At 43.5% G+C, this 13,189-nt stretch overlaps 1 protein-coding gene across 2 annotated transcripts in view; it reads left to right on the top strand.

Moving 5' to 3' along the window:
* LOC124146369 (indole-3-acetaldehyde oxidase-like) overlaps window positions 1–13,189 on the top strand; it is a 37,566-nt gene that overhangs the window by 12,350 nt on the left and 12,027 nt on the right. For both annotated transcript variants that reach the window (XM_048392191.1, XM_048392190.1), the window contains exons 9-24: window positions 1,028–1,177; window positions 2,267–2,372; window positions 2,689–2,837; window positions 3,040–3,147; window positions 3,755–3,821; window positions 4,275–4,375; window positions 5,248–5,403; window positions 6,039–6,161; window positions 6,714–6,812; window positions 7,243–7,300; window positions 8,487–8,636; window positions 9,196–9,275; window positions 10,869–10,978; window positions 11,456–11,560; window positions 11,970–12,048; window positions 12,964–13,081. In XM_048392191.1, the coding sequence (XP_048248148.1) occupies window positions 1,028–1,177; window positions 2,267–2,372; window positions 2,689–2,837; window positions 3,040–3,147; window positions 3,755–3,821; window positions 4,275–4,375; window positions 5,248–5,403; window positions 6,039–6,161; window positions 6,714–6,812; window positions 7,243–7,300; window positions 8,487–8,636; window positions 9,196–9,275; window positions 10,869–10,978; window positions 11,456–11,560; window positions 11,970–12,048; window positions 12,964–13,081 (1,759 nt within the window). The remainder of the gene's footprint in view (window positions 1–1,027; window positions 1,178–2,266; window positions 2,373–2,688; window positions 2,838–3,039; window positions 3,148–3,754; window positions 3,822–4,274; window positions 4,376–5,247; window positions 5,404–6,038; window positions 6,162–6,713; window positions 6,813–7,242; window positions 7,301–8,486; window positions 8,637–9,195; window positions 9,276–10,868; window positions 10,979–11,455; window positions 11,561–11,969; window positions 12,049–12,963; window positions 13,082–13,189) is intronic.

Below are 13,189 nucleotides of genomic sequence, written 5' to 3'. Positions count from 1 at the left end.
ATTTTTTATAAATTTCCAGTATACCGTACCTATATTTTGAAGATTATGAATGATCTTTGTACCGTGTGCTACTTGTCTTCTCCCGACTCAACCATCTCCCCGAGGCCAGGGCGTTAACTGACTAAAAATGTCAAGTTCCTACCCTTGCCGAACTAGGCTGGAATTTCCAGGCTCGATTGTAGCGCCTCCAATGGCTATTACGAGTCATGACCCTTCCATGTCCCTCCTATTGACCAATCAGATTCCATCTCTTATATCACTTGTACTTGCTACAAACAAAATAGCGGCGCCCAGTCAAGACGATCTGATCGATAGTCATTATATTGTAATAAAATGGGTCTTACCCCGCGAAGTGCATAAAATCACTTGAGCACCTTTATTAAAAACATGAAAAGATTTGAAATCCATGTTGTTTACGAACCGGATGTCTAGTTCGTTACACGGTTCATCATTCAAGCCAAAATGTAACTCCGGAATTCCAGGCTAGTTCGGCAAGGGTGGAAACTGGACTTTTATTGTCAGTTAACGCCCTTGCCTCGGGAAGATGGACAAGCATACATCATATTTACACATTACTATTGTGTTCACTGCTATAAATGAGACGGGAGCCAGACGGAAGCCATTCGATCACTGTAATATTCGAGGTGACGTGAGGTGAAATTGGGTTTAACGTCGCGTCAAAGATTATTGCACTTATATAGCGACGTGCATGCACGTGTGTGTGTGTGGCTGCTTGTACTAGTCCGGGCTGATGCCGATTTAAAGTGCTAGCTCACTGAGATACCATGCCGCAGTTGAACATGAATACCCCACTCAAACAGTATACTGACTCCGAACCGTCCAGTCCTTGTTTTTAGCCCCTTAATGCCGAGCGCCAGACAGGGTAACAACAAGTACCATCTTTTAACGTCTTTTGATATTGACGCGGCCGTGGATCGAACCCCGGACCTTCCGCTCTCCGGGCGGGCGCTCTACCACTAGACCACAGAGGCGGTCCTGTAATATTAGAGGTACTGTTTCCTTACAGGTTACAGACACCAGCATGCAGTTCGGCGCCAACATGTCCCTCTCCAAGCTGATCGACACACTCGACCTCAAGAAGTCGGAGAAGGGGTACGCCTACTTCGGCGCTATTGCCAGTCATCTGAGGAAGATAGGAAATGTACTCCTTAGAAATGTAAGTCTCATTTAAGGTTAGTTTAACTCTGCTTAGAGCCGTATTTCAGGTACATCTCTGTATGTCAGCTTCATATGGGAGGGACGTTTACCACTTTAGTGTAAATAAAACGACAAAACCCCTTCCATATCCAATAGAAATTTCATATAAGCTACTGACAAACCTGGAAAAAATTTCAGGGCGAAATTGGGTTTCGAACCCACGATCGTAGGTTTCTGTCACCCAATTGGGCGCAACTCTGAACAACAATTGCGTCGCCTTAAATGACGGGGCCACTCGTGCCTCCAGTAACATAAATAAAACTTTGACAAATATAACGGTTGAAAATATGTAAAATATAACCAACGCCACAGTAACAAATGTTATATTCGGATAACACTTTCTTAGTAAAGTAGAGAGTCTAGTATTTTTTTAGGCTTCCACAAAAATGAAAGGCGATTATGTGCCTCACTCTGGCAGTGTGGGTTCGAATCCCGAATTGGACTCTACCCAAAAATGTACTACAATCTGTACTTCACTGAGATAGTGTTATCCCAAATAGAACATTTGTTACATTTGACCACTTTCTAAATGTCACTGTGTATTCATAGCTTTCGGCAATGGCAGCCGTGCCCATTTACACTTGTCAGAGGGGAACAAAAATTACGTGATCTAGACTTACTAAATGACATTGCGTATTCACAACCCCACAGTGACCAGATAAGTTTATAATTTACAAGAAGAAGCCACGTTAACACGAACGTAATTATCTGATACATTGTCCGGGATGAGAAGCCCATTCCTGGTGTAGATCGCCGTGATATGAGTGGAATATTGTATAAAAACGGACTTAAACAATACTCACTTATTAAATTTCGAATTCCAACAGCCTTTATCGTCCGAACAAAAAGAATGTGATGTAATAGTGAATCAATGAGTGTGTGAGTGAGTGAGTATGATTTTGCGCCATTTTAGTAATAGTCAAGCCATACCAAGACGGAAGGACACGGGAACCAAATGTGGCTAACGATATCGAAATTTCATTTTTTTAGATACTATGAATGAATGTTATTAAGTATAATGTACATGTCGTTTTATGTGATGCTGCAGGCCGGCTCCTGGGCCGGTAACGTCATGATCAAACACGCCCACCCCGACTTTCCGTCCGACGTCTTCACCGTCATGGAGGCCGCCGGGGCTCACATCGCTGTTGTTGGTAAGTTCCGGGGCTGTAGCGCTGTTGTCTGGGTTGTGTTGCTGTTGTCTGGGTTGTGTTGCTGTTGTCTGGGTTGTGTTGCTGTTGTCTGGGTTGGGTTGCTATTGTCGGTAGGTTCTGGCGTAATATCGTTGTTGTCGGTAAATTGCAGGGTTGAATCACTGTTGTACGACCAACAGAGGTTGCTTGGAACTAATTCTAGTCCGGATGCGCCTGGAAATCCCCACAAAAAGGAATTCAATGCGCCAACACGCCAATTTGAATATCTATTCATAAGACGCAAGGTGAAATCTGACCCCTGTATGTTGTTTCACAGACTGCGCGGACGGTGTGGTCAAGTCCTACCCGCTCCTGTCACTCATCACGGAAATCGACATGAAGATCAAGCTCATCGTGTCGCTGGAACTTTTTAAACAGGACGAGAAGTTCAAACTGATATCATACAAGATCATGCCAAGATCCCAGGTATGGCATCAGAAACGCACCCACAAACACACACACACATACAAACTCACCACACACACGGGCACACACACGGGCACACACACACACACACACACACACACACACACACACACACACACACACACACACACACACACACACACACACACACACACACACACACACACACACACATATTTGAAGATAACGTTTAATGTTACAGAACGCCCACGCCTATGTCAATGCAGGATTCCAGATCCATGTGGATGCGTGGAAATTCAAAGTTGTCAAGAAACCGTCTCTTGTGTTCGGGGGCATAAACCGGGATCTGGTAGGTGCTATCTCATCCACGTCTATCCAGGTGCTTGTCGTCAATCTATGGTGATTAATACTATTGACCTATACGCCACCAAAGCTGGGTCACCATAACAATCTCAAGTAATGTAACTTCTCACAAATTTTCTCTCGGTCAAGAATTGAATTTGATTGGTCGTCTATTTTTAGCATCATATCATTTGAAGCGGACTCAAAGCGAAGCGAATTGGAGACTCGAGATTGAATACTCTGGATTATCGGGGATGGTCTTAAGTCAGAAACACAAGCTCATGACAGCAATCAAATAATAGGAATGAAAAGAATATTTTGAACTTTATCCCTTGCGCATCCCTCGTTTATATAAAAAGAAATTACAGTACAGCCAAATCTGTAAAAACATGACGCTGTCTAATCCGGATTTCCGTCAAGAACAGACCAATGTACATTCCCGAATTTACTACGATGAATAGACTGTTCCAATCATATCTATATTATCCATTTCTCTAACTCCTACTATATTCTCCCTAATCCGGATGTTGTCTGCATCGGACATATTTTCGGTCCACGGAAGTCAGCTCAGACAGAACCCGCTGTTAAAAATTATAATTTCATTTTACTTAAAGATCCACGCTTACAAGACGGAGGCACTGTTGAACGGCAAGACGCTGACAGATGGGGTCGTGTTGAGAAGTAGGTCATTGGGGTTATTCTCAGCCACACACAAAAATGTTCTGCTAAAACTATTAACAATAGTTACATTTCATGCACATGAGGGTATTAACTCTTTTTGAGTAGTATACGAACTGGAATATGACCCGTTAGGGTAGAATGATCGTGTGTAATAACTTTTCGATATTTACACATTATCGTCTGAGCAAGCAGCTTTGGAGCAGGAGTCGTATGTCTTACTGTGACATACTTCGTAGAAATAGCAGGCTTTATCGTACCTCAAAAGTTGTTTCAAAGTTTTAGGTTAATAGGTTGACCAAAGCAGACATATTAATGGTTTATGTCTTATGACACGAATTTATTTTGACCATGTTCGTGGTAATATTTAACACATGGATAAATCATAAACCACCCTGGTTGTACATTGTATGTCTGTCGCTGTTTCTTCTAACCCAGCTTCTGTCCGTACTACAGGTGCTCTGGACTGTCTCGCTTCTGAGTTGGAACCCACTGCCGACCGTGTGCTAGCCAGTGCTCAGTACCGTCGGAGCCTCGCTGTTAACCTCCTCTATAAGGTAAGTGATTGACTGGTGGATACATGTGTGCGTGGGTATGTAGGTGGGCGCATGCGTGGGTGGGTGTGTGCGTGCGTGCGTGCGTGCGTGGGAGTCTAGGTAGGTGCGTGCGTGCGTGGGGGTCTAGGTGGGTGCGTGCGTGCGTGCGTGCGTGCGTGCGTGCGTACGTGGGTATGTGGTTGGTTGGTTAGGCTTTCACGGCGTTTTTAGGAACATCACGGCGGGGGACACGAAGAACAGGAATCGCCCCCTGTCTTTTCAATGAAGAGCCAAAGTTTTAACCACTAGGTTACCCATGCCCTTTTCTATAGAACACGGAAGTCCTGGCATTGAAGATAATATTTTTCCTAATGCATAACCACAAGCGTGACAGTTGCATATCCCGAAAGTTTCTGTTTGAGAAACACGTTGCTATTTTCCGAAGGTGAAATTATAAAACCTGTCACATCAATTAGATTTAACATTTCCCATGCATGTGCAATGTAGCCGGTTTCTTCCTGCAATGGTGAACGCAGGTGACCCAGCGGCCAAGAGCACGTCCTCAGCCGTATCAGGATCAGCTGATATAGGGGTCAAATCCCATATCTTTTGGTTTGTCAGCACCTTACCCTTGCTTCGTTGGTTTCACCAAGGGAATCCAACGTTTGAAATCCCCGTTGCGCTGTCAAACATATCATTCATACATAAAGAGGGATATTTGACAGTAAAACAACACATCTTTCATTATTTTAATAATAATTCCCTAGTCACCTGTAAGCGACCTACACCATTTCTGGATATCTCCATCCGCCAAGCAGACATACCGTGATATAAATGAGATTCTGTTCTGAGTGGCGTTATACACCATTCAATCACTCGCTCCTTTCTTGCAGTGTATCTTGGAGCTGTGTGGAGCTAAACATCAGACAAGAGTGTCCGGGCCTTTCTCCATAGAGCGCCCTCTATCGTCAGGAGTGCGAGAATTCCAGGAGAAGAAGGCAGACTGGCCGCTCAAAGAACCCATGCCGAAATTGGCGTCCCATGCGCAGGTACACGGATACTGCATACAGTGAAAACTCATTAATCCGGACCCTGGACTAAATTCACCTAATTCGTAAAATGGCTGAAAATGTTACTGCCACTTTACATTTCCTGAAAATTTCATCGATTTTATTTTTATTTATTTGGCAGATTGAATGCTCAATCACGAATTTTAATTAGGAGATGACGTGAGGTGAAATGAAGTTTAACGTCGCGTTCAAGTATATTACAGTTGTATAGCGACGTGGATGAACGTCTGTGTGTGTGCCAGCGTGCGTGCGTGCGTGCGTGCGTGCGTGCGTGCGTGCGTGCCCGCGTGCGTTACCTTATAGAACATAAAGAACTCCTTGGGAATTTTGTTCCCGTGGTACTTTGGTAATTTAAGACCCGTCGGACTCGATTATTTTCTGACCGCCGTCATATAGCTGGTATATTGTGAGTGCGGCATAAAACAACAAAAATCCAAATCTCTACCACTCAAAGAAACCACCCAATTCTCTCATATTACTCTCTTCTAGTGAATCAGCCATTCCGTTACAGATTAACTAATATGAAAAAATCGTGTGGTCCTTAACTTCTTTTGAGTAGTATAATTTTATATATCTACATCTATATCTCCCAACGACTGGGTTTTTCATCCAAGGCATCAGGCGAGGCGGAGTTCGTCAACGACATCCCATCGTCCACCCAGGAGTTGTGTGGTGCCTTCGTTGTGACGTCACAGGGACCGGCTACGATACAAAACGTAGATGCATCATGTGCCTTGGTAAGACAACACGTCCATATTCAGACTCACTTCAGACACACGCCCATTGTCCAGGTTCAATAGCCCCAAACAACCTATGCTTGTTGTAAGGCGACCTGATGGATCCGGGGGTCAGGCTCGATGACTTGGTTGATTGCGTGGCATCGTACCCCAAAGGCGTGGATTGTTGCTCATAATATCAATCACTGGGTTGTCTGATTCAGATTCGATTTTGTCTGATCCAGAATCGATTATTTACAGGCCGCCGTCATCAAGCTGGAATATTGCTGAGTGCGGCTTTCCACAACAAAAACGAAAATATACATTAACTTTGATATTCCATCAAAACTTACGGTAGTTTGATATATTGATTATACTCAATCTGAATGGCAATCACGAGTTTCCGAAACCATTAAAAAAAGCTTTGCCTCGAGGTTTTACCAAATAAAATATAAAGAACCCCTCCCCCCCCTCCCCCCCCCCCCACACACACACATACACACGAAACATGTTAAATTGCAAGTCCCTATTCAGTCCCCGTTCCTAATTCACCAATTGTGCTATTATTTGTAGCGTCTCCCCGGCGTCGTGGACTACATCAGTGTCAAGGACATCACCGGTGTCAACAACCACGTCGCTTCACTTTCAATTGCTCCATTGGCACCAGAAGAGGTGATAATTCGATTCCTTAAGAAATGTTGTAATTGTACACGTTTCAATCATATGATATAATTATAAAACGGTTTTTAGTATTCGTATTATGCTTTGAATAGTGATAACGGTGTGACAGCTTAATGGAAAGTATAACCTTAAAGTGACATGGATAAACACAGCAGTACTAAGGGACGCAACTCTGGGCCAGAGTGCCATCATTTCATTTGTGAATCGAAACATGGTGTTTTTCATGACAAGTTGGACACACACTCATAAATGTGTTCTTTCTTTCCTGTGGGTGAATAGTTGAATGTAAACACGAATAACAGTCATCATCATTATCATTATAGCCGACCAGTCCTTGTTTTGATGCCGAGCGCCATATGTGACATTTACCTCATGGAAACACACTCGCCTAATGCTCTATGTATCAAATGTTCTGCTTCAGCTGTTCTGCAGTGGAAAGGTTCTGTTTGCAGGACAACCCGTAGGACTTATTCTCGCAGGTATGTTGCGGTTCACACACTAAGTGAGTTCAACTCCGCTTTTAACATTATTCCAGTTATATCGCGGCGTGTCAGCTTAATGTTGGAGGAAAGTCCGAAGGGATCCAGGTCACAGACGTTTACCACTTCGGTGAAACCCACGAGCAGGGGTATGGTGCTGACAAACCTAAAAACATAATCGGGGCGAATACAATCATAGGTTTCTGGCGTGCCCATGGGACGCAACTCTGCACAGCAAATAACGACGCCTAAGACGACTGGGCCACCTGTGCCTCCACTGGTTTAAGTACCAAGGTACATTGTAGTGATTATGAACCGAAATATGTTCCTAACTACTATATCTTGTTCAAAATCTAAACGTCAAGGGCAGAGAATAATCAATCTCGATTATCTCCAAAGGACGTAAAATGCGAATTAGTGATGAAAATGTGAATGGATTACTGAAAATCAGTGATGACACCAGGTGTTCGCGAAAAGGAAAAGCATGTTCCTCTCTACCGGTAGCACAGCCACTCAAACAATTTCCCTGAAAATGTATATATCCAAAAGTCCCTGTCTATATGGTCGTCGGATCATAGGTTTTCGGATGTCATACGGCCATGTTTATCGCGATTACTCGCGCTATAACTGGGGGTGTAACATCACACAGACATTGTAAATACTCAGATGATTGAGTGTTTTTAAGAGGAAGTTGTCTTTTAAATGTGAATGAGATGTTTTACAGTTGTTCGTGTGATGAGAGAGAAAACTACGAATGGTTTTTTTAGCGTCCGAAAACCAATAACCATCTTCCCGAGGCAAGAGAGTTAACTGACTGTAAAAGTCCAGTTTCTACCCTTGCCGAACTAGGATGAAATTATGGAGTTATATTTTAGCTGGACTAATTAAGGAATCTATGCATAGTCCAATCAGAATAGCGTAACGAAATCGACATCCGGTTCGTAAACTGCCGTGCAGATTACGGTCGTTTGAAGGATTTGCAAAACATATGTACCGACGACTTAGCTCATCAGATATTTTCCAAATCTTTTCATGTTTTTAATCAAGGTGCTCATGTGATTTGATGCACTGCGCGAAGTAAGACCCGTAAAATCACAATATAGATTTTTATTATCGATCAGATCGTCTTCACTATTGAATAGAAAATCTACATATACTTGTACCCACCATTTTTATGTTAATACAGAGTCTCAAACAGCGGCCGACGAGGCGGCCAAGAAGGTGGCAATTACTTACAGTGACACCAGGCCACCTATCCTTACCCTCGATGAAGCTATTGAGAAAGAGAGTTTCTTCGCCAACCCCATGGCTGAACACAGGCTAGGCGACCCGGAAAGTAGGTATAGATGTGAGTGAGTGAGTGAGTGAGTGAGTGAGTGAGTGATTAGGAAAGAAAGTAGTCTAGCTACAGCATGTTTAATGATTCTAAGGAAGTTGAGCTTCACCTACTGCATAGGAATCTCGGACTATGGTGTTGTTTATGTACCTGGAGAAAATATCTATTATGTTTGAATTAGTGTTTTAAAATCAGTGCCTGGATATTATGTTTAAAGGGAATACTAACATTCACCTTCTGTATCGGAATCTCGGACTATGGTGTTGTTTTACCTGGAGAAAATATCTATTATGTTTGAATTAGTGTTTTAAAATCAGTGCCTGGAAATTAATTTTTAATTGAATTAAAATATTATTTGAAATAGTTAATCTTGTATTGAGATTTAAATCCCAGCCGTACATGTGAGCTTGGAGGGGTATGTAAATAGTTCACAGGTCTTCTAATCTTACAGCCGTAATGTCAGCTATATGCATCGTGATGCTTACTTGAGTAGAGTCCCAGGCGTACATGTACGCTGTATGTACCATGTGCTACATCACTAAGCCTACCTTGCTTACAGCTGCTATGAAGAAATGCTCCAAGACGCTGAGCGGCAGGACACTGTCAGGTTCAAACTACCACTTCTACATGGAGAACCAGGTGAGCTACAAGGCATTTCATTGTGAGTGAATGAGTATGGTTTTACGCGGCTTTTAGCAATATTCCAGCAATATCACGGCGGGGGACACCCGAAATGGGCTTCACACATTGTACCCATGTCGGGAATCGAACCCGGGTCTTCGGCTTGACGAGCGAAAGCTTTAACCACTAGGCTACCCGACCGTATACAAGGCATATCATAACCTCAGTTGCTAGGTAATACTTAACGGCAATTACGTTAAAGGTCACTCACATCTCTGAAACAGGAATATGATGGTCCCCAGTTCTTCATGCAGAATGGGATCTGGTTGTTTTGTGGCTTGGCTGATTGAGTGTCACATTGCTCAGTTTGTGTGCTTGTTTGTTTGTTTGTTGTTTAACAGCGCGCTCAGCAATATCCAAACTAAATGACGGCGGTCTGTAAATAATCGAGTCAGAACCAGACAGTCCAATGTTGGAGCACTGATTCACGCAATTGGGAAACGAGGACATGCAATCAACCGAATCACCGAGCCAGACCACACGATCCTTTTAGTCGCCTCTTGTGACAAGCACTGGACTAGTTGGAAATATATTCTAACCAGGAATCCGCCGGGATAACACTCTTTCATGAAAATGCGATGTGGTAGCCTAGTGGTTAAAGCGTTTTCTCGTCACGCGGAATATCCTGGTTCTATTTCCTACATTGATACAATGACTGAAGCCCATTCCTTGTGTCCACTGCTGTGATACAGCTTGTATATTGCTAAAAGTGGCGTTAATGTATATTCATTCACTCTTCAAGTAATGCATGTGTTCAAATTTAGATTTATGCATAAAGATTCAGTGTCAAAACACTCTCCACGAGACTGTATGTCAAGAGGGATGACTTCAACGCAACAATAGTCAACTTTCCCTTTATAACAAGCAATATACATTTCACAACTTTTGAGATAGAATCGAGCGTTCTCTTTCTACCAAGAATTCTAAGAGCGTCATGCAACTCTTGCTCAGAAGTTGTTTGATCAAGGTTACAGCATTCAAGGCCTCAGTGAAACTTTCAAAATGTTTTATGGTATGCATGTGGAGGACATTTCCAAATTTGACGCATCAGTGACATAACATATGTCCAATGCAATTCCCTCTTTTGACTTGTACAGAATGTTCCCGTTTTTTTAGGTGAAATATTGACTTTCCTTTGCATGTGTTTGTGACGGGTGCCACCGGTGGGGCAGGATACGCTTACCTTTTCGTGAACATCTAGTATCATCAATATTTGATAGTTATTCATAATTAAATGGTCATGATGTGGTCGGAATGTAACATTCGACTCTGGGACGGTCGGGTAGCCTACTGGTTAAAGCGTTCGCTCGTCACGCCGTAGACTCGGGTTCGATTCCCGACATGGGTACAATGTGTGAAGCCCATTTCCGGTGTCCCCCGCCGTGATATTGCTGGAATATTGCTTAAAGCTGCGTAAAACCATACTCACTCACTCACTACAATCGAATCTGTTTTTTGGCAGAGATTTCTTATTGTAAGGGTTTTCGTCGTTGTTATATACATGTATATTAATGATAAAAAAGAACAACTATTATGTTTCCCGTCCACCAGGTGACGCTGTGTGTGCCATCAGAGGAACGCTTGGATGTCTACACCGCCACACAGTCGAGTGAACTGACCCAGGGGTCTGTCTCCATGGTTACAGGACTACCCATGAACAAGTGAGTGAACAAACACTTAATTATATTAGAAGCCGACCTTTTTATATTCTGGGAATGGGGTCGGGGGTCGGCGTGGTGTCGCTGGGAATCTGTCTTAAATGCAAAAGGCCCAAACTACTAAATTTAATAAATAATCGTACACATGACACAACCGTGAAGATCCGGGTTAGAATTGGTCTTCACCAAACCATGCTTGCCGTAAAAGGCGACTATGCTTGTAAGAGGCGACTAACGGGATCGGGTGATCAGACTTTCTGTCTTGGTTGATGCATGTCATCGTATCCCAGTTGCGTGAATCGATGCTCATGATGTCAATCACTGGATTTTTTACGGACTGCCATTATATCGCTGCAATATTGCTGACGTCGGCGTTAAACAACACACAAACAAAACATATGACAACTGGATGGCAGTTGTAGTAATACCAAGCCTTAACCGACGTAGACCTAAATCTAACCGTACCATCCATGTTTTCAGCGTCGTCGTTACCGTCCCCCGGGTAGGCGGATCGTTTGGGGGCAAAGCCTTCTGCTCCATCCCTGTAGCTGCTGCCGCCGCTGTTGCAGCACACAAGACCAAAAAGTAAGCATTTTCTTCTCAGTGAGAGCGTGTTGTTTCAGTTCCGCTTTGAACGGTACGACCTCCAAGTGATGCACTCTCAAACATTACAACTTTGGTGAAGCTCGCGAGGTATGGATCAGACAAATCTAGAATCATAATCAGGGAGAATCTGGGATTCGAACCCAAGATCATTGGTTTCTGGCACGGCTAAGGGACGCAACTCTGCACATGAATTGTGATGCGTTAGACGTCAGGGTCGCACATGCCTCTTGTTTTAGTTTACAATATACAGGTTATGTATTAGTACACAGTGGAGATGTGACCGTACGTGAAAATGATACATGTATTGATGTAGATGCCGTTATAAAGTTACAGTGAAATATTCATGTCTTTGTAATTTTCATACAGTGTACATTTTCTTTTTTCATAGACCAGTGAAAATCTCCGTGAATATGTCGACCAACATGAAGATGTCTGGAAAGCGGTTCCAAGTCCTTGCCAAATATGACGTAAGTTCTTACATTTCAGATGCACTGCTTTATGTGGAATAAAACGCCTGGTGTTTCCAGTGTAACTACACCCTGTTTTGTGGGAACCTATAACCGCGTGCATGGTGCAATATAGGATAATTACTGACCTTTTTGGGATTCGAACCCACGAACTGCGGATCGTTGAAACTAAGGACCGCAACTGTTCACTACAAAATTCGGTGCCTTATCATTGGCCCACCGGTGGACCCACAGTTTCTGAGGAGATATGATTATTATCATGTGAACACTCAATGATTCAGATGCAACTCGCAATGTAATATACACAACCCGACGTTTCTATTTTGTAAAGCGTTGCATAAAACCACAGTTCGCGCTGAGTGATCGTGTGAGTGGTCGAGATGGTGATCGAGTGGGTGATCGAGTGTGTGATCGAGTGGGTGTTCGAGTGGGTGATCGAGTGAGTGATCGAGTGGGTGATCGAGTAAGTGATCGAGTGAGTGATCGAGTGAGTGATCGAGTGAGTGATCGAGTGATTGATCGAGTGAGTGATAGAGAGGGTGATCGTGTGGGTGATCGAGTGGGTGATCGAGTGGTCGATCGAGTGAGTGATCGAGTGGGTGATCGAGTAAGTGATCGAGTGAGTGATCGAGTGAGTGATCGAGTGAGTGATCGAGTGATTGATCGAGTGAGTGATAGAGAGGGTGATCGTGTGAGTGATCGAGTGAGTGATCGAGTGGGTGATCGAGAGTGATCGAGTGAGTGATCGAGTGGGTGATCGAGTGAGTGATCGAGTGAGTGATCGAGTGGGTGATCGATGAAATATATGTTCGAAAATTTCGCAGTCCCCCAAAGCGGAGTGGCCGGCGATATTTCAGTAGGTGACGGTCTATCAGAGGCTGAGGAATTTTTGAGAGATACTTCCCTTTGTTCCAGGTTGGGTTTGACGAGGCAGGTCGTGTCCACGTTGTCAGCATGGACGTCTACTGCGACGGCGGCAGCTCCCCAAACGCAGCGTTGTTTTTCAGTGAAGTGATGATGTCGCTGGATCAAGGTATGTTGGTAAATTAATGTATTCTCATCTATATACTGACGGCAATAAATAAAGGAACACATACAAAGATGCTTCGTTAGACTTGTGTTCTTCATATGATTACCCCTG

Source organism: Haliotis rufescens, unplaced genomic scaffold (assembly GCF_023055435.1).
Source record: "Haliotis rufescens isolate VD_foot unplaced genomic scaffold, xgHalRufe1.0.p SCAF_11, whole genome shotgun sequence".
NCBI classification, from domain to species: Eukaryota; Metazoa; Mollusca; class Gastropoda; order Lepetellida; family Haliotidae; genus Haliotis; species Haliotis rufescens.
The sequence above is the reverse complement of the archived record's forward strand: the minus strand, read 5'-3'. Positions and strand labels throughout refer to the sequence as shown.